Source organism: Hippichthys cyanospilos, chromosome 7 (genome assembly GCF_059441005.1).
Source record: "Hippichthys cyanospilos isolate Australia breed blue-spotted pipefish chromosome 7, RoL_Hcya_1.0, whole genome shotgun sequence".
NCBI lineage: Eukaryota > Metazoa > Chordata > Actinopteri > Syngnathiformes > Syngnathidae > Hippichthys > Hippichthys cyanospilos.
The window spans coordinates 848,247-870,871 of NC_142375.1; the positions used below are offsets into that span (position 1 = coordinate 848,247).

Sequence of the window (22,625 nt, forward strand, 5' to 3'; positions counted from 1 at the left end):
CTGCGAGAGCCCTCTTGTTTTTCTCCAGATTATTATTATTATTATTATTATTATTATTAGGGCCCGAGCAGCTACCGCTGCGAGAGCCCTCTTGTTTTTCTCCAGATTATTATTCTTATTATTATTATTATTATTATTATTATTATTATTATTTACTGTGCAGCGCTTTTCCATTTTTGAGGGCCTAAACATGCACGAAAAGTCACCAAAATTTGCACATTTGTCGGGCTCGGTGAAAAATTGGATATTTTTGTGTTTCCCAAAACAATGCAAAAAAAATGGCTCTGCAGCGCCACCTAAGGTCGAAAAAGTGCACCTGGTCCCGGCCCGTTTGACCTAGAGCTACGAAAATTTTTAGGCATATGTAGGACCTAGAGACCTACAAAAAAGTCAGCGCGAGCCATGTGCTCAGATGTACAGAAAAAGAGTTATGAATTTTTGAATGTGCATTTTTGGCCCATTTTTGCACGTTTGCAGGTCCCAAACTGCTCCTTGTTTCTCCCAAACGCTTTACTCAATCGCCTTCAAATTTGCTGTGGTCCATATTCACACATAGGGGCACAAGTGGGCAAAATTTGGTGCAGATCCGCTGACATATATGATAGGGGCGTGGCTTCAAATTATGTGTTCAATTTTTCCTTCGCCAAGAGTGACATAAACCTTAATAACTTTGTTGTACTAGCTTAAAAAAATCTAAAACTTCATTGACACATGGAAACTTATGTCTTTAACACCTTTGAAAAAAGTTTTTTTAAATACCTACTAGCGCCGCCTAGTGGTTGATTAAAATGTTATTTTTTACACTTTCATGTATTGTGCTCAGTCTGTTTGAGTAAAACAAATGAAAATTGGTTAGAATATCATTAAGACATGGAATATTAAGGTTTTAAAATTTTACGACATTTCGATAATGGGCGTAGTCTGCACGCCACCTCAAAGTCAGATGACTCGCCAAAAAGAAAAAAGTGGCTGTAATTGGCCCCAAAATGGCCTTATGAGTGGAAAATAGCCTCTCACTCCCGGCCCGTTTGACATAGAGCTCTAAAAATGTGTAGCCTTATGTAGGACCTCGAGCCCTACAAAAAAGTCAGCGCGAGCCCTATGCTCAAATGTACAGAAAGAGAGTTATGAATTTTTGAATGTGCACCTTTAGCCCGTTTTTGCTCATTTGCAGGTCCCGAACTGCTCCTTTTTTCTCCCAAACGCTTGACCCGATCGCCTTCAAATTTGCTGTGATGTTTTATCTGACTGTGAGGCACAATTGTTCAAATTTTTGTGACGATCCGCCAACAAATATGTTGGGGGCGGGGCTTTATACTATGCCTTTGATGATTACTTTGCCACATGTGAAACAAACCTTTATAACTCAGCTTTACAAGCTTGGAAAAATCTGAAACTTCACAGACACATGGAAACTTAAGCCCTTAACACAAGTGTTTAAAAAAATCTTCAATTGCTTATAAGGCCATCTAGTGGCAAACTAAAATGTCAGTCTGATGTCTCGCAAAAACGAACAAAGTTGCTGTGTTTGGTCCCAGATAGTCTTATCTTTTCTAAACTTCATATATTTAATGAGTTTCCAATGCGGAATACACCTATCAACGTATTTTTTGTTATAGTGCGAGTGCCACCTAGTGGCAGCCAAAAATATAGCATTTTTTAAACGTTTTTATGTGTTTAGCTGAGCCCTTTGAAGTAATATCGCTGAAATTACGTCTGAAAAGCCTCTAGACAGCCTTGCTGACCTCCACCAAATTTTACGAAGTTTCGATAATGGGCGTGGCCTCTACGACCATTTTCATTCCGAAGCTTTATCTGTCCAGTAAAAGTTGCTCTAATTTGACCCAGATGATCTGATCTTCTCACAATTTCACACATTGGATGAAAATATTCTCCTGAACATATCGACAAAAATATATTCCAGTTTAAAGCTAGCGCCACCTAGTGGCTGCAAAAAATGTCATTAGTCGAAAGATTACAGTCAATCCTGTTTGGTTTAACCTACAGCTATGAAACTTTATAGGCAAATGAAGGACTGCAAGACCTACAAAAAAGTCAATAGAAGTGATGTACTAGGATGTACAGAAAAATTGTTAAGAATTTTTTTAATGTGCAGTTTTGTCCCATTCTTAGACATTAGCTGGTCTCAAACTAGTGCCTTTTTCTCTTAAACGATTCACCCCATTACCTTCAACTTTGGCATGAATCATTATCCAACTGAGGGGCACACATAGTCCAAATATTGTGAAGATCTCTTGACAGAAAAGATGGGGGCGGAGCTTCACATTATGTTTAATACTTCCTTCGCCAAGAGTGACAAAAATGTTAATAACTCAGCTATGACAGCTTCAAACCATCTGAAACTTTCCTGGGACTTTAAAAGTCATGCAATAATACAGCTATGTGATAAACTTTCAAATCATTTACAGCGCCACCCAGTGGCGGACAAAAATCTCATTTTTTATACTTTTATGTACTGTGAAATGCCTGTTTGACTAAATGAACTAAAAAATGGTCAGAAAAGCTATGACACATTGGAACATTAAGGTTCTCAACTTTTATGACTTTTTATTAAAGGGCGTGGCCTCTACTACAACTCAAAATCTGATGTCTCGCGAAAACGGTAAAAGTTGCTGTATTTGGACCTAGACGATCTGATATTTTTAAAACTTCATATATGGGATGGGTGTCCATTGTGAAACACACCTACAAGCCTATTTTTTATCATAGTACGCGCGCCACCTAGTGGCAGCAAAAACTATAGCAAATCCTTAACGTTTTTATGTACTCTGCTGAGCCCCTTGAAGTGATATCCCTTAAATGTTTTCTGAAAAGCCAGTGGCCATGCCTTATGCCCTCCACAAATCAGTATGATGTTTCCACAGTGGGTGTGGCCTATACGGCATTGAAAGCTACAAAACTGTAACAATCAAAGCTGCAGTAACTCCACCCACATTGTCCCACCTTGTCTAAATTTTACATATTTGGTAAGAGTCCTGCACTGAAGTCATCTACAACTACTATTTCATCGTTCATAGTCCTTGTTCATACCCCGACCTGTTCATACCCCAACGTGCACAGGTCTGCGAGGGCCCTTTATAGCTGCTTGCAGCTCTAGTTAGGGCCCGAGCAGCTACCGCTGCGAGAGCCCTCTTGTTTTTCTCCAGATTATTATTATTATTATTATTATTATTATTATTATTATTATTATTATTATTATTTACTGTGCAGCGCTTTTCCATTTTTGAGGGCCTAAACATGCACGAAAAGTCACCAAAATTTGCACATTTGTCGAGCCCGGTGAAAAATTGGATATTTTTGTGTTTCCCAAAACAATACAAAAAAAATGGCTCTGCAGCGCCACCTAAGGTCGAAAAAGTGCACCTGGTCCCGGCCCGTTTTACCTAGAGCTACGAAAATTTTTAGGCATATGTAGGACCTAGAGACCTACAAAAAAGTCAGTGCAAGCCATGTGCTCAGATGTACAGAAAAAGAGTTATGAATTTTTGAATGTGCATTTTTGGCCCATTTTTGCACGTTTGCAGGTCCCAAACTGCTCCTTGTTTCTCCTAAACGCTTTACTCAATCACCTTCAAATTTGCTGTGGTCCATATTCACATGTAGGGGCACAAGTGGGCAAAATTTGGTGCAGATCCGCTGGCATATATGATAGGGGCGTGGCTTCAAATTATGTGTTCAATTTTTCCTTCGCCAAGAGGGACAAAAACCTTAATAACTTTGATGTACTAGCTTAAAAAAATTTAAAACTTCATAGACACATGGAAACTTATGTCTTTAACACCTTTAAAAAAAGTTTTTTTAAATACCTACTAGCGCCGCCTAGTGGTTGATTAAAATGTAATTTTTTACACTTTCATGTATTGTGCTCAGTCTGTTTGAGTACAACAAATGAAAATTGGTCAGAATATCAATAAGACATGGAATATTAAGGTTTCAAAATTTTATGACTTTTCGATAATGGGCGTAGTCTGCACGCCACCTCAAAGTCAGATGACTCGCCAAAACGAAAAAAGTGGCTGTAATTGGCCCCAAAATGGCCTTATGAGTGGAAAATAGCCTCTCACTCCCGGCCCGTTTGACCTAGAGCTCCAAAAATTTGTAGCCTTATGTAGGACTTCGAGCCCTACAAAAAAGTCAGCGCGAGCCATGTGCTCAGATGTACAGAAAGAGAGTTATGAATTTTTGAATGTGCACTTTTGGCCCGTTTTTGCTCATTTGCAGGTCCCGAACTGCTCCTTTTTTCTCCCAAACGCTTGACCCGATCGACTTCAAATTTGCTGTGATGTTTTAGCTCACTGTGAGGCACAATTGTTCAAATTTCGGTGACGATCCGCCAACAAATATGTTGGGGGCGGGGCTTTATATTATGCCTTTGATGATTACTTTGCCACATGTGAAACAAACCTTTATAACTCAACTTTACAAGCTTGGAAAAATCTGAAACTTCATAGATACATGGAGACTCAAGCCCTCAACACAAGTGTTTAAAAAAAAATCTTCAATTGCTTATAAGGCCATCTAGTGGCAAACAAAAATGTCAGTCTGATGTCTCGCCAAAACGAACAAAGTTGCTGTGTTTGGTCCCAGATGGTCTTATCTTTTCTAAACTTCCTATATTTGATGGGTTTCCAATGCAGAATACAACTATCAACATATTTTTTGTTATAGTGCGAGCGCCACCTAGTGGCAGCCAAAGATATAGCATTTTTTAAACGTTTTTATGTGTTTAGCTGAGCCCTTTGAAGTAATATCGCTGAAATTAAGTCTGAAAATTCTCTAGACAGCCATGCTCACCTCCACCAAATTTTACGAAGTTTCGATAATGGGCGTGGCCTCTACGACCATTTTCATTCCGAAGCTTTAGCGGTCCAGTAAAAGTTGTTGTAATTTTACCCAGATGATCTGATCTTCTCACAATTTCACACATTGGATGAAAATATTCTCCTGAACATATCGACAAAATAATATTCCAGTTTAATGCTAGCGCCACCTAGTGGCTGCAAAAAATTTCATTAGTCGAAAGAATACAGTCAATCCTGTTTGGTTTGACCTAAAGCTATGAAACTTTGTAGGCAAATAAAGGACTGTAAGACCTAAAAAAAAGTTAATAGAAAAGATGTGCTAGGATGTACAGAACAATTGTTATGATTTTTTTTAATGTGCAGTTTTGTCCCATTCTTAGACATTAGCTGGTCTCAAACTAGTGCCTTTTTCTCTTAAACGATTCACCCCATTACCTTCAACTTTGGCATGAATCATTATCCAACTGAGGAGCACACAGAGTCCAAATATCGTCAAGATCTCTTGACATAAAAGATGGGGGCGGAGCTTCAAATTATGTTTAATATTTACTTCGCTAAGAGTGACAAAAATCTTAATAACTCAGCTATGACAGCTTCATACCATCTGAAACTTTCCTGGGACTTTTAAAAGTCATGCAATAATACAGCTATGTGATAAACTTTCTAATCATTCACAGCGCCACCCAGTGGCGGACAAAAATCTCATTTTTTATACTTTTATGTACTGTGAAATGCCTGTTTGACTAATTGAACTCAAAAATGGTCAGAAAAGCTATGACACATTGGAACATTAAGGTTCTCAACTTTTATGACTTTTCATTAAAGGGCGTGGCCTCTATGCCAACTCAAAATCCGATGTCTCGCGAAAACGGTAAAAGTTGCTGTAATTGGACCTAGACGATCTGATATTTTTAAAACTTCATATATGGGATGGGAGTCCATTGTGAAACACACCTACAAGCCTATTTTTTATCATAGTACGAGCGCCACTTAGTGGCAGCAAAAAATATAGCAAATCCTAAATGTTTTTATGTACTCTGCTGAGCCCCTTGAAGTGATATCCCTTAAATGTTTTCTGAAAAGCAAGTGGCCATGCCTTATGCCCTCCACAAATCAGTACGATGTTTCGACAGTGGGTGTGGCCTATATGGCATTGAAAGTCACAAAATTGGAACAATAAAAGCTGCAGTAACTCCACCCACATTGTCCCACCTTGTTTAAATTTTACATATTTGGTAATAGTCCTGCACTGAAGTCATCAACTACTTTTTCATCATTCATAGTCCTTGTTCATACCCCGACCTGTTCATATCCCAACGTGCACAGGTCTGCGAGGGCCCTTTATAGCTGCTTGCAGCTCTAGTTATTATTATTATTATTATTATTATTATTATTTACTGTGCAGCGCTTTTCCATTTTTGAGGGCCTAAACATGCACGAAAAGTCACCAAAATTTGCACATTTGTCGGGCCCGGTGAAAAATTGGATATTTTTGTGTTTCCCAAAACAATGCAAAAAAAATGGCTCTGCAGCGCCACCTAAGGTCGAAAAAGTGCACCTGGTCCCAGCCCGTTTGACCTAGAGCTACGAAAATTTTTAGGCATATGTAGGACCTAGAGACCTACAAAAAAGTCATCGCGAGCCATGTGCTCAGATGTACAGAAAAAGAGTTATGAATTTTTGAATGTGCATTTTTGGCCCATTTTTGCACGTTTGCAGGTCCCAAACTGCTCCTTGTTTCTCCCAAACGCTTTACTCAATCGCCTTCAAATTTGCTGTGGTCCATATTCACACATAGGGGCACAAGTGGGCAAAATTTGGTGCAGATCCGCTGACATATATGATAGGGGCGTGGCTTCAAATTATGTGTTCAATTTTTACTTCGCCAAGAGTGACAAAAACCTTAATAACTTTGATGTACTAGCTTAAAAAAATCTAAAACTTCATAGACACATGGAAACGTATGTCTTTAACACCTTTAAAAAAAGTTTTTTTAAATACCTACTAGCGCCGCCTAGTGGTTGATTAAAATGTCATATTTTACACTTTCATGTATTGTGCTCAGTCTGTTTGAGTAAAACAAATGAAAATTGGTCAGAATATCATTAAGACATGGAATATTAAGGTTTTAAAATTTTACGACTTTTCGATAATGGGCATAGTCTGCACGCCACCTCAAAGTCAGATGACTCGCCAAAACGAAAAATGTGGCTGTAATTGGCCCCAAAATGGCCTTATGAGTGGAAAATAGCCTCTCACTCCCGGCCCGTTTGACCTAGAGCTCCAAAAATTTGTAGCCTTATGTAGGACCTCGAGCCCTACAAAAAAGTCAGCGCGAGCCCTATGCTCAGATGTACAGAAAGAGAGTTATGAATTTTTGAATGTGCACCTTTAGCCCGTTTTTGCTCATTTGCAGGTCCTGAACTGCTCCTTTTTTCTCCCAAACGCTTGACCCGATCGACTTCAAATTTGCTGTGATGTTTTATCTGACTGTCAGGCACAATTGTTCAAATTTTTGTGACGATCCGCCATCAAATATGTTGGGGGCGGGGCTTTATATTATGCCTTTGATGATTACTTTGCCACATGTGAAACAAACCTTTATAACTCAGCTTTACAAGCTTAGAAAAATCTGAAACTTCACAGACACATGGAGACTCAAGCCCTTAACACAAGTGTTTAAAAAAATATTCAATTGCTTATAAGGCCATCTAGTGGCAAACAAAAATGTCAGTCTGATGTCTCGCCAAAACGAACAAAGTTGCTGTGTTTGGTCCCAGATGGTCTTATCTTTTCTAAACTTCATATATTTGATGGGTTTCCAATGCGGAATACACCTAACAACGTATTTTTTGTTATAGTGCGAGCGCCACCTAGTGGCAGCCAAAAATAGAGCATTTTTTAAATGTTTTTATGTGTTTAGCTGAGCCCTTTGATGTAATATCGCTGAAATTAGGTCTGAAAAGCCTCTAGACAGCCCTGCTGACCTCCACCAAATTTTACGAAGTTTCGATAATGGGCGTGGCCTCTACGACCATTTTCATTCCGAAGCTTTATCTGTCCAGTAAAAGTTGCTCTAATTTGACCCAGATGATCTGATCTTCTCACAATTTCACGCATTGGATGAAAATATTCTCCTGAACATATCGACAAAAATATATTCCAGTTTAAAGCTAGCGCCACCTAGTGGCTGCAAAAAATGTCATTAGTCGAAAGATTACAGTCAATCCTGTTTGGTTTGACCTACAGCTATGAAACTTTGTAGGCAAATGAAGAACTGCAAGACCTACAAAAAAGTCAATAGAAGTGATGTGCTAGGATGTACAGAAAAATTGTTAAGAATTTTTTTAATGTGCAGTTTTGTCCCATTCTTAGACATTAGCTGGTCTCAAACTAGTGCCTTTTTCTCTTAAACGATTCACCCCATTACCTTCAACTTTGGCATGAATCATTATCCAACTGAGGGGCACACATAGTCCAAATATCGTGAAGATCTCTTGACAGAAAAGATGGGGGCGGAGCTTCAAATTATGTTTAATACTTCCTTCGCCAAGAGTGACAAAAATGTTAATAACTCAGCTATGACAGCTTCAAACCATCTGAAACTTTCCTGGGACTTTAAAAGTCATGCAATAATACAGCTATGTGATAAACTTTCAAATCATTTACAGCGCCACCCAGTGGCGGACAAAAATCTCATTTTTTATACTTTTATGTACTGTGAAATGCCTGTTTGACTAAATGAACTAAAAAATGGTCAGAAAAGCTATGACACATTGGAACATTAAGGTTCTCAACTTTTATGACTTTTCATTAAAGCGCGTGGCCTCTATGCAAACTCAAAGTCTGATGTCTCCCCAAAACGGTGAAAGTTGCTGTAATTGGACCTAGATGATCTGATGTTTGCAAAACTTCATATATAGGATGGGAGTCCAATGTGAAACACACCTACAAGCCTATTTTTTATCATAGTACGAGCGCCACCTAGTGGCAGCAAAAATTATAGTAAATCCTTAATGTTTTTATGTACTCTGCTGAGCCCCTTGAAGTGATATCCCTTAAATGTTTTCTGAAAAGCCAGTGGCCATGCCTTATGCCCTCCACAAATCAGTACGATGTTTCGACAGTGGGTGTGGCCTATATGGCATTGAAAGTCACAAAATTGGAACAATAAAAGCTGCAGTAACTCCACCCACATTGTCCCACCTTGTCTAAATTTTACATATTTGGTAAGAGTCCTGCACTGAAGTCATCTACAACTACTATTTCATTGTTCATAGTCCTTGTTCATACCCCGACCTGTTCATACCCCAACGTGCACAGGTCTGCGAGGGCCCTTTATAGCTGCTTGCAGCTCTAGTTATTATTATTATTTACTGTGCAGCGCTTTTCCAATTTTGAGGGCCTAAACATGCACGAAAAGTCACCAAAATTTGCACATTTGTCGGGCCCGGTGAAAAATTGGATAATTTTGTGTTTCCCAAAACAATGCAAAAAAAATGGCTCTGCAGCGCCACCTAAGGTTGAAAAAGTGCACCTGGTCCCGGCCCGTTTGACCTAGAGCTACGAAAATTTTTAGGCATATGTAGGACCTAGAGACCTACAAAAAAGTCAGCGCGAGCCATGTGCTCAGATGTACAGAAAAAGAGTTATGATTTTTTGAATGTGCATTTTTGGCCCATTTTTGCACGTTTGCAGGTCCCAAACTGCTCTTTGTTTCTCCTAAACGCTTTACTCAATCGCCTTCAAATTTGCTGTGGTCCATATTCACACATAGGGGCACAAGTGGGCAAAATTTGGTGCAGATCCGCTGACATATATGATAGGGGCGTGGCTTCAAATTATGTGTTCAATTTTTCCTTCGCCAAGAGTGACATAAACCTTAATAACTTTGATGTACTAGCTTAAAAAAATCTAAAACTTCATAGACACATGGAAACTTATGTTTTTAACACCTTTGAAAAAAGTTTTTTTAAATACCTACTAGCGCCGCCTAGTGGTTGATTAAAATGTCATTTTTTACACTTTCATGTATTGTGCTCAGTCTGTTTGAGTAAAACAAATGAAAACTGGTCAGAATATCAATAAGACATGGAATATTAAGGTTTTAAAATTTTACGACTTTTCGATAATGGGCGTAGTCTGCACGCCACCTCAAAGTCAGATGACTCGCCAAAACGAAAAAAGTGGCTGTAATTGGCCCCAAAATGGCCTTATGAGTGGAAAATAGCCTCTCACTCCCGGCCCGTTTGACCTAAAGCTACAAAAATTTGTAGCCTTATGTAGGACCTCGAGCCCTACAAAAAAGTCAGCGCGAGCCATATGCTCAGATGTACAGAAAGAGAGTTATGAATTTTTGAATGTGCACTTTTGGCCCGTTTTTGCTCATTTGCAGGTCCCGAACTGCTCCTTTTTTCTCCCAAACGCTTGACCCGATCGACTTCAATTTTCCTGTGATGTTTTATCTGACTGTGAGGCACAATTGTTCAAATTTTTGTGACGATCCGCCATCAAATATGTTGGGGGCGGGGCTTCATATTATGCCTTTGATGATTACTTTGCCACATGTGAAACAAACCTTTATAACTCAGCTTTACAAGCTTAGAAAAATCTGAAACTTCACATACACATGAAGACTTAAGCCCTTAACACAAGTGTTTAAAAAAATCTTCAATTGCTTATAAGGCCATCTAGTGGCTAACAAAAATGTCTGTCTGATGTCTCGCCAAAACGAACAAAGTTGCTGTGTTTGGTCCCAGATGGTCTTATCGTTTCTAAACATTACATATTTGATGGATTTCCAATGCGGAATACACCTATCAACGTATTTTTTGCTATAGTGCGAGCGCCACCTAGAGGCAGCCAAAAAAATAGCATTTTTGAAACATTTTTACGTGTTTAGCTGAGCCCTTTGAAGTAATATCGCTGCAATTAAGTCTGACAAGCCTCTAGACAGCCTTGCTGACCTCCACCAAATTTTCGAAGTTTCGATAATGGGCGTGGCCTTTACGTCCATTTTCATTCCTAAAATTTAACGGACCAGTAAAAGCTGCTGTAATTTGACCCAGATGATCTAATCTTCTCACAATTTCACACATTGGATGAAAATCTATTCCTGAAGACATCGACAAACATATATTCCAGTTTAAAGCTAGTGCCACCTAGTGGCTGCAAAAAATGTCATTAGTCGAAAGATTGGAGTCATTCCTGTTTGGTTTGACCTAACACTATAAAACTTTTTAGGCATATGTAGGATTGTAAGACCTACAAAAAAAATCAATAGGAGTGATGTGCTAAGATGTACAGAATAATTTTTATGATTTTTTTTATGTGCAATTTTGCCCCATTCTTCGACATTAACCGGTCTAAATCTAGTGCCTTTTTCTCTTAAACGGTTCACCCGAATAACTTCTACGTTGGCATGGACTATTAGCAGATATAGCGGCACAAATCTCCCAAAAATTGTGAAGATCCCATGACTTGTAAGATGTGGGCGGAGCTTCAAATTGTTTTGAATATTTCCTTCGCCAAGAGTGACAAAAACCTTAATAACTCAGCTGTTTCAGCTTCAAATCAAGTGAAACACTTGCAGGGAGTTTAAAAGTCATGCCCTAATACAGCTATGTGATAAACATCTAAATCATTTACAGCGCCACCTAGTGGCGGACAAAAATCTAATTTTTTACACTCTCATGTACTGTGCAATGTCTGTTTGACTACATGAACTAAAAAATGGTCAGAAAAGCTATGACACATTGGAACATTAAGGTTCTCAACTTTTATGACTTTTCATTAAAGGGCGTGGCCTCTATGCAAACTCAAAGTCTGATGTCTCCCCAAAACGGTAAAAGTTGCTGTAATTGGACCTAGATGATCTGATGTTTGCAAAACTTCATATATGGGATGGGAGTCCAATGTGAAACACACCTACAAGCCTATTTTTTATCACAGTACGAGCGCCACCTAGTGGCAGCAAAAAATATAGCAAATCCTTAATGTTTTTATGTCCTCTGCTGAGCCCCTTGAAGTGATATCCCTTAAATGTTTTCTGAAAAGCCAGTGGCCATGCCTTATGCCCCCCACAAAACAGTACAATGTTTCGACAGTGGGTGTGGCCTATATGGCATTGAAAGTCACAAAATTGGAACAATAAAAGCTGCAGTAACTCCACACACATTGTCCCACCTTGTCTAAATTTTACATATTTGGTAATAGTCCTGCACTGAAGTGATCTACAACAAATTTTTCATCATTCATAGTCCTTGTTCATACCCCGACCTGTTCATACCCCAACGTGCACAGGTCTGCGAGGGCCCTTTATAGCTGCTTGCAGCTCTAGTTATTATTATTATTATTATTATTATTATTATTTACTGTGCAGCGCTTTTCCATTTTTGAGGGCCTAAACATGCACGAAAAGTCACCAAAATTTGCACATTTGTCGGGCCCGGTGAAAAATTGGATATTTTTGTGTTTCCCAAAACAATGCAAAAAAAATGGCTCTGCAGCGCCACCTAAGGTCGAAAAAGTGCACCTGGTCCCGGCCCGTTTGACCTAGAGCTACGAAAATTTTTAGCCATATGTAGGACCTAGAGACCTACAAAAAAGTCAGCGCGAGCCATGTGCTCAGATGTACAGAAAAAGAGTTATGAATTTTTGAATGTGCATTTTTGGCCCATTTTTGCACGTTTGCAGGTCCCAAACTGCTCCTTGTTTCTCCCAAACGCTTTACTCAATCGCCTTCAAATTTGCTGTGGTCCATATTCACACATAGGGGCACAAGTGGGCAAAATTTGGTGCAGATCCGCTGACATATATGATAGGGGCGTGGCTTCAAATTATGTGTTCAATTTTTCCTTCGCCAAGAGTGACAAAAACCTTAATAACTTTGATGTACTAGCTTAAAAAAATCTAAAACTTCATAGACACATGGAAACTTATGTCTTTAACACCTTTAAAAAAAGTTTTTTTAAATACCTACTAGCGCCGCCTAGTGGTTGATTAAAATGTCATTTTTTACACTTTCATGTATTGTGCTCAGTCTGTTTGAGTAAAACAAATGAAAATTGGTCAGAATATCATTAAGACATGGAATATTAAGGTTTTAAAATTTTACGACTTTTCGATAATGGGCGTAGTCTGCACGCCACCTCAAAGTCAGATGACTCGCCAAAACGAAAAAAGTGGCTGTAATTGGCCCCAAAATGGCCTTATGAGTGGAAAATAGCCTCTCACTCCCGGCCCGTTTGACCTAGAGCTCCAAAAATTTGTAGCCTTATGTAGGACCTCGAGCCCTACAAAAAAGTCAGCGCGAGCCATGTGCTCAGATGTACAGAAAGAGAGTTATGAATTTTTGAATGTGCACCTTTAGCCCGTTTTTGCTCATTTGCAGGTCCCGAACTGCTCCTTTTTTCTCCCAAACGCTTGACCCGATCGACTTCCAATTTGCTGTGATGTTTTATCTGACTGTCAGGCACAATTGTTCAAATTTTTGTGATGATCCGCCATCAAATATGTTGGGGGCGGGGCTTTATATTATGCCTTTGATGATTACTTTGCCACATGTGAAACAAACCTTTATAACTCAGCTTTACAAGCTTAGAAAAATCTGAAACTTCACAGACACATGGAGACTCAAGCCCTTAACACAAGTAATAAAAAAAATCTTCAATTGCTTATAAGGCCATCTAGTGGCAAACAAAAATGTCAGTCTGATGTCTCGCCAAAACGAACAAAGTTGCTGTGTTTGGTCCCAGATGGTCTTATCGTTTCTAAACTTCATATATTTGATGGGTTTCCAATGCCGAATACACCTATCAACGTATTTTTTGTTATAGTGCGAGCGCCACCTAGTGGCAGCCAAAAATATAGCATTTTTTAAACGTTTTTAAGTGTTTAGCTGAGCCCTTTGAAGTAATATCGCTGAAATTAAGTCTGCAAAGCTTCTAGACAGCCTTGCTGACCTCCACCAAATTTTACGAAGTTTCGATAATGGGCGTGGCCTCTACGACCATTTTCAATCCGAAGCTTTATCTGTCCAGTAAAAGTTGCTGTAATTTGACCCAGATGATCTGATCTTCTCACAATTTCACACATTGGATGAAAATATTCTCCTGAACATATCGACAAAAATATATTCCAGTTTAAAGCTAGCGCCACCTAGTGGCTGCAAAAAATGTCATTAGTCGAAAGATTACAGTCAATCCTGTTTGGTTTGACCTACAGCTATGAAACTTTGTAGGCAAATGAAGGACTGCAAGACCTACAAAAAAGTCAATAGAAGTGATGTGCTAGGATGTACAGAAAAATTGTTATGATTTTTTTTAACGTGCAGTTTTGTCCCATTCTTAGACATTAGCTGGTCTCAAACTAGTGCCTTTTTCTCTTAAACAATTCACCCCATTACCTTCAACTTTGGCATGAATCATTATCCAACTGAGGGGCACACATAGTCCAAATATCGTGAAGATCTCTTGACATACAAAATTGGGGCGGAGCTTCAAATTATGTTTAATATTTCCTTCGCCAAGAGTGACAAAAATATTATTAACTCAGCTATGACAGCTTCAAACCATCTGAAACTTTCCTGGGCCTTTAAAAGTCATGCAATAATACAGCTATGTGATAAACTTTCAAATCATTTACAGCGCCACCCAGTGGCGGACAAAAATCTCATTTTTTATACTTTTATGTACTCTGAAATGCCTGTTTGACTAAATGAACTCAAAAATGGTCAGAAAAGCTATGACACATTGGAACATTAAGGTTCTCAACTTATATGACTTTTCATTAAAGGGCGTGGCCTCTATGCAAACTCAAAGTCTGATGTCTCCCCAAAACGGTAAAAGTTGCTGTAATTGGACCTAGATGATCTGATGTTTGCAAAACTTCATATATGGGATGGGAGTCCAATGTGAAACACACCTACAAGCCTATTTTTTATCATAGTACGAGCGCCACCTAGTGGCAGCAAAAAATATAGCAAATCCTTAATGTTTTTATGTACTCTGCTGAGCCCCTTGAAGTGATATCCCTTAAATGTTTTCTGAAAAGCCAGTGGCCATGCCTTATGCCCTCCACAAATCAGTACGATGTTTCGACAGTGGGTGTGGCCTATATGGAATTGAAAGTTACAATATTGGAACAATAAAAGCTGCAGTAACTCCACCCACATTGTCCCGCCTTGTCTAAATTTTACATATTTGGTAAGAGTCCTGCACTAGTTCCTAGTTCTTATTATTATTATTATTTACTGTGCAGCGCTTTTCCATTTTTGAGGGCCTAAACATGCACGAAAAGTCACCAAAATTTGCACATTTGTCGGGCCCGGTGAAAAACTGGATATTTTTGTGTTTCCCAAAAAAATGCAAAAAAAAATGGCTCTGCAGCGCCACCTAAGGTCAAAAAAGTGCACCTGGTCCCGGCCCGTTTTACCTAGAGCTACGAAAATTTTTAGGCATATGTAGGACCTAGAGACCTACAAAAAAGTCAGCGCGAGCCATGTGCTCAGATGTACAGAAAAAGAGTTATGAATTTTTGAATGTGCATTTTTGGCCCATTTTTGCACGTTTGCAGGTCCCAAACTGCTCCTTGTTTCTCCTAAACGCTTTACTCAATCGCCTTCAAATTTGCTGTGGTCCATATTCACACATGGGGCACAAGTGGGCAAAATTTGGTGCAGATCCGCTGACATATATGATAGGGGCGTGGCTTCAAATTATGTGTTCAATTTTTCCTTCGCCAAGAGGGACAAAAACCTTAATAACTTTGATGTACTAGCTTAAAAAAATCTAAAACTTCATAGACACATGGAAAATTATGTCTTTAACACCTTTAAAAAAAGTCTTTTTAAATAGCTACTAGCGCCGCCTAGTGGTTGATTACAATGTCATTTTTTACACTTTCATGTATTGTGCTCAGTCTGTTTGAGTAAAACAAATGAAAATTAGTCAGAATATCAATAAGACATGGAATATTAAGGTTTTAAAATTTTACGACTTTTCGATAATGGGCGTAGTCTGCACGCCACCTCAAAGTCAGATGACTCGCCAAAACGAAAAAAGTGGCTGTAATTGGCCCCAGAATGGCCTTATGAGTGGAAAATAGCCTCTCACTCCCGGCCCGTTTGACCTAGAGCTCCAAAAATTTGTAGCCTTATGTAGGACCTCGAGCCCTACAAAAAAGTCAGCGCGAGCCATATGCTCAGATGTACAGAAAGAGAGTTATGAATTTTTGAATGTGCACCTTTGGCCCGTTTTTGCTCATTTGCAGGTCCCGAACTGCTCCTTTTTTCTCCCAAACGCTTGACCCGATCGACTTCAAATTTGCTGTGATGTTTTATCTGACTGTGAGGCACAATTGTTCAAATTTTTGTGATGATCCGCCATCAAATATGTTGGGGGCGGGGCTTCATATTATGCCTTTGATGTTTACTTTGCCACATGTGAAACAAACCTTTATAACTCAACTTTACAAGCTTGGAAAAATCTGAAACTTCACAGACACATGGAGACTTAAGCCTTTAACACACGTGTTTAAAAAGATCTTGAATTGCTTATAAGGCCACCTAGTGGCAAACAAAAATGTCAGTCTGATGTCTCGCAAAAACGAACAAAGTTGCTGTGTTTGGACTAAACTTCATTGGTTCTAAACTTCATATATTTGATGGGTTTCACATGCGGAATACACCTATCAACGTATTTTTTGTCATAGTACGAGCGCCACCTAGTGGCAGCCAAAAATATAGCATTTTTGAAACATTTTTATGTGTTTAGCTGAGCCCTTTGAAGTAACATCACTGAAATTATGTCTGACAAGCCTCTAGACAGCCCTGCTGACCTCCACCAAATTTTACGAAATTTCGATAATGGGCATGGCCTTTACGTCCATTTACATTCCGAAGCTTTAACAGACCAGTAAAAGCTGCTGTAATTTGACCCAGATGATCTGATCTTCTCACAATTTCACACATTGGATGAAAATCTATTCCTGAAGACATCGACAAACATATATTCCAGTTTAAAGCTAGCGCCACCTAGTGGCTGCAAAAAATGTCATTAGTCGAAAGATTGGAGTCATTCCTGTTTGGTTTGACCTACAGCTTTAAAAGTTTTTAGGCATATGTAGGATTGTAAGACCTACAAAAAAGTCAATAGGAGTTTTGTGCTAGGATGTACAGAATAATTGTTATGATTTTTTTTTATGTGCAATTTTGCCCCATTCTTAGACATTAGCAGGTCTAAATCTAGTGCTTTTTTCTCTTAAACGGTTCACCCGATTAACTTCTACGTTGGCATGGATTATTAGCAGATATAGCGGCACAAATCTGCCAAAAATTGTGAAGATCCCATGACTTGTAAGATGTGGGCGGATCTTCAAATTGTTTTGAATATATTCTTCGCCAAGAAGAACAAAAACCTTATTAACTAGCTTTAAATCATGTGAAACTCTTGCAGGGAGTTTAAAAGTCATGCCCTAATACAGCTATGTGATAAACTTCCAAATCATTTACAGCGCCACCTAGTGGCGAACAAAAATCTAATTTTTTACACTCTCATGTACTGTGCAATGTCTGTTTGACTACATGAACTAAAAAATGGTCAGAAAAGCTATGACATAGTGGAAAATGAAGGTTCTCAACTTATATGACTTTTCAATAAAAGGCGTTGCCTGTTGCCTGCCAACTCAAAGTCTGATTTCTCGCCAAAACGGTAAAAGTTGCTGTAATTGGACCTAGATGATCTGATATTTGCGAAACTTCGTATATGGGATGGGTTTCCAATGTGAAACACACCTAATCCTATTTTTTAATCATAGTTCGAGCGCCACCTAGTGGCAGCAAAAAAATAGCAATTCCTTAACGTTTTTATGTACTATGCTGAGCCCCTTAAAGTTATATCCCTTATAAAATGTCTGAAAAGCCATTGACCACGCCTAATGCCCTCCACCAAATAGTAAGATGTCTCGATAATGGGCGTGGCCTATACGACAGTGTAAAGTCACACAAATGTAACAATAAAAGCTGCAGTAACTCAACCCACATTATCCCACCTCTAAATTTTACAGATTTGATAAGAGTCTTGCACTGAAGTCATCTACAACTAATTTTTCATCGTTCATAGTCCTTGTTCATACCCCGACCTGTTCATACCCCAACGTGCACAGGTCTGCGAGGGCCCTTTATAGCTGCTTGCAGCTCTAGTTATTATTATTATTATTATTCTCCCTAATGAATCGCATTTTTGAGGGCATAAACATGCACGAAAAGTCACCAAAAATCGCACACTCATCGGGCCTGCTGTAAAATTAGGTATTTTGGTGTTTTCATACATAAAATGTAAAAAATTTATTTTTAGCGCCACCTAGGGTCGAACACTTCTCCTGGGTAACGGCCAGTTTCACCTAGAGGTTTGAAATTTTTAAGAGGTCAAATTTTATTATTTTTTTTATTATTTATTTTATATATTTATATTATATATATTTATTTATTTATTATTTTTATTATTTTATTATTTTTTTATTTATTATTAAATTTATTAGGAATTGGATGCAGTTGCTGGGCCAACCCCTGAAGGCGTTCAGGTGGTGCTGGCCGCAGCATTGGCTGTGGAGGCTTCAGTGGAGGTTGTGTTGTTTCACCCCCTCACGTTGAGGGTTCCCTATGTATTTGTTTTGTTGCTGGAACCCCCCCCCACAAAATGACACTCTTATCGCCTGCATGACATTTATATTGCACCGCGTTACTTGTATCACAGGGACACATTATAATTGTTAGATGTGGAGCATCAAACCCAGCGACACCTTTGCCCACACCTGTAGTCGGCACCCCACACGACTGTGGAAGCCACGCCCAAATTTCCACCAAACCAAGACCTGACCTGAATGACACCCCTCTCCCGACTGGAGAAGTTGTTTTTTTTTTGACGGTTCAGCTAGCAAAGGGGAAGACGGCCGCAAAAGGGTGGGATATGTAATATGTTTTGTTTTGAGGAACATTAAAATCGACATGTTCATTGCAAGCAGATGAATTGGCCGCGCTAATCAAAGCGTGTGAAATTTTTGAAAGCAAAGATGTTACAATATGGGCAGACAGCGAGTATGGCATGTGTTTTATCAACTTTGGGCTAACTGCAGCTTCAAAACCACAACAAGAAAAGAAATGACCAAATTACAGCAGGAAACCTATTAGGCACACAAAGCAGCCAAAGAAACAGTCATAGGTGTGCCCACAGTTGCCAAAGCACAAGACAACCGCGTTGACACACTACATGATGAACAAGACACACAGACCATCTTGATATCAAGGAAAACATCAGCTCCTAAACTGTAGCAGCAAAAATGGCTAAATAAAGGAGCATAACAAGATGTTGAAGAAAAAAGTAGATTGGCGGTTAGAAAACCATGGTTACTAAAATTTTGATTTGAATGAGCAGCAAAGTTGACACATGAGCTTTGCCATGTGTCAACAGGGGGGAATATGTATGATCAGTTGCATATGGGTTCACTTTTTATGCTCAAAATGTTTGTGTTTTTTGTAAATGTTGTGATATCTGTTTTTGCAATAATGTGCAAGTTTATTTGAGACCACATAGAGGCAAATTTTCAGAACCACCCGAAGCATTTCATATGATATATATGGATGACATTGAATCAAATAAGGCATTAGGAAAGCAATATTTTTTCGTCATATTAGATGCATTCTTAAAGTGGGTTGAATTATTCCCAACAGCGCATTGTGATGTAAAAACAGTGGTCAAAACATTGTGTTATCGAATCATACTGACATTTGGCAGTCTGAGAGTAATTAGAAGTGACAATTGATTACATTTTGTGAAAAAAAGCTGTTACAAAAGTTAGAGAACTGTTGAATATCAGGAGGGCTTGTTGAAAGAACAAATGGGACAGTCAAGGCCATACGCATAAAAACAATGCAAGTGATAAAGAGACAGCGACCAGATTGCATTCTTATTGTGGCCACAGAAATGAGAATTGTTCCGCTGAAGGAAAAACTTTATCACCATTTGAAATACAGGGTGACCCAAAAAGATGCTTACCCATGAAAATTTCAATTGTGACTTTGATTAAAAAGCTATTTATTTCAAATTACAACCACACATCATTCAGTTTATGGAAGACCATTCACCAGAGTTTCAGCTATTTCTGTCAATTTTTAGTCAATTTATGGCTTTCCCAAGTGTGTTCCAAATGTCCACCATTCCGTTGCAAGCAAACCTGTACTCATCTGACAAAGTTGTCAATCACTTTTACACACTCCTCTTTCGGGATGGCTCTTATTTTTGCTGTGATGGCAGTTTTCAGTTCCTCAATTGTTTGTGGATTTCCCTTGTATACATTGTCTTTGAGGAAACCCCACAGATAAAAATCTGGGGGGTTAAGATCTGGTGAGTGCGGGGCCCATTCCACATCGCATCTTCTGCTTATGAGTTTCTATTCGAACCTCTGCCTCAACCAAGCAATGGTTTCTTTGGCTGTATGAGGTGTGGCCCCGTCTTGCTGAAACCATTGTGAAGCTCTCACAACCCTTCTCCGGCGTTCCAGCGACACCCAGTACTTGTTCAGAACAGCCATGTAGCTCTCCTTGTTGACTGTCTGAGATCGGCTGTCATCATCTTCGAACCAAAAAGGCCCGATGATCCCGTGCTTGCTCATGGCCACCCAGGCAGTACATTTAACGGAATGAAGCGGCCTCTGAAGCACTTTGTCTGGAACCTCCGAACCCCAAAAAACATTGTTTTTGCTATTGATGTGCCCGGAAAGCAAAAAATGGTCTTCATCTGAGAACCAGACGTTCTCAAGAAAGTTTTCGTCATTTTTAAGCACATTACAGAACCATTCACACATTGTTACTCGCTTTTCCTTGTCAGCATCAGTTAGTTTTTGCTTTATTTGGATCTTGTATGGGTATAGGTGCAGATAAGACGTAAGAACACGCCGCAGTGACTCCCTTGTCATTTCGAGTTCTTGGCTGCGTCTTCGCACTGATTTCCTAGGGCTGCGTCCTACTGAGTCCCTCACTGCAGCAATGTTTTCTTCTGTCCTTGCACTCTTTTTCCTGCCTGAATAAATTCCCCCTGTGGCTTTAGAACATAAGTTCACTACAGTCCCATGCTCTCTGAACTTCGTAACCCAATTAACAATCGTTGATTTTGGTGGAAAGTTGCGACAATGGAAACGTTTTCGAAACTGAATCTGTACACTCTGGTATGATTTTGTCGCAAAATAGATCTCCAGGAGAATATCTTCTGCTGATTTGTCCAAGACATTTTTGGGGCAACTATAGCTGAAAAGGATCATACATAGGTTCACCTTTCACGTCCTGCAACATAAAAGACATTCGTTAAAAAATTGATTTTTTATCGAATAAAATATGGGTATGCATCTTTTTGGGTCACCCTGTAGTATATGGAGGACCATACGGACTAGCAGACTTAACCCATGACCAGCCACCTAGTGGATGTTCTTTTCCAGTTCACATGAAAAGACTGTTAGGCACAAGGGAGATGCATAAGCACAATGACTGGCCAGTGTGTTCTATCCCACAGAAAACCCAGGTCCAGATCGGAGACCAGGTGTTCCTCAAGGTGCTGACGACCTCGTTGAGATAGTGAACGCTGGGATGGCCCGTTCCAGATGATCGCAGCGACACCAACTGCGGTGAAAGTTGAAGGACGCGACGGGTGGATCCACCAATCGCAGTGCAAGATCCTTTGACCCCCTGTTGACGGGCCTAGTGACGCCACCCACACCAACGACAGACCACAGTGGAAGAAAGGGTTTTTGAGGTAAACACACCCCTCTCAGGAGAATGGCCTGTCCGCCAGCACTCCTCCGAGCAGCATGCTGCTTGATGCTGGGCGGCGCCCTTGTGTCCGGACGACCAACAACGCCTACCTCAGACAGGCAACGTTTGCCCACCAGCGTCATGGGCAACCTCCAGCTCCAGACGGACATCACAGGAACAGCGATAAACGCTACGTTTGTTTCAGTGTTGAGAACTCCACCCATTGGTCCAAATGCAACACTGACAAACCACCAGTCCCAATCACCAGACAAACTTCCGTCTATTTTTGATGCGATTGGCATGCCTTGGAGCATTCCTGACAAAGACAAATTGATTGACAAAGCAAATGCAGCGGGTTCGCATTTGCCATATTTGGTGCTCTATTTCCAGTGACTGTGTACAAACACACCGATTTTTTTCAATGATGTCAATCATAAAGTATACTCGTTGACTGATATCACGGACGCACCTTCTACGCACACAGCTTCACAACTACATGCTACTTCACTTATGACAATTCAAAACAGACAGGCACTCGACATGACTGTCAGAAAAGGGTGGCGTGTGCAAGCTTTTGCCATCAGGTGAATGTTGCGCATTTATTCCTTTACACACTTTGTCTAATGGCTCGTTGTCTGAGACACTGACACTGCTCAGGGAGTGCAGACTGAGGACTCTTAAGTATGGAGGGAATTGAAGCTCAACCCCTTCCTGCATTGGTTGCAGGACTTCTTTGGCAATTGGAAGGGCGTGGCTGTAGCCATTGCTTTTGTCATCATCTGCATTCTCTTGCTGTAAGTCTCTGCATAACCTGCGGTGTGCCCTTGTCTGATCTGTGCCACCAAAATCATGGATGCTATTGAATTCAAAATAGCGGCGCAAGTGACCGTGGCCATGACTAGCTATCAACCTGTTGACTCCGACTCTGCCGACGACTCAACTTCTGTGTAAACCATTCAAGATGCACCTACGAAAAAGATTTTAGACATCAAGCCATTGAG

General features: G+C 39.8%; 1 protein-coding gene across 1 annotated transcript in view; it reads left to right on the forward strand.

The window, feature by feature from the left end:
• Window positions 1-21,625, forward strand: part of galnt7 (UDP-N-acetyl-alpha-D-galactosamine: polypeptide N-acetylgalactosaminyltransferase 7) — a 158,314-nt gene extending 136,689 nt beyond the window's left edge. The window contains exon 16 of the mRNA XM_088419823.1: window positions 21,386-21,625. Within this exon, the coding sequence (XP_088275949.1) occupies window positions 21,386-21,431 (46 nt within the window). The 3' untranslated portion in view covers window positions 21,432-21,625. The remainder of the gene's footprint in view (window positions 1-21,385) is intronic.
• Window positions 21,626-22,625: the final 1,000 nt, after the last annotated feature.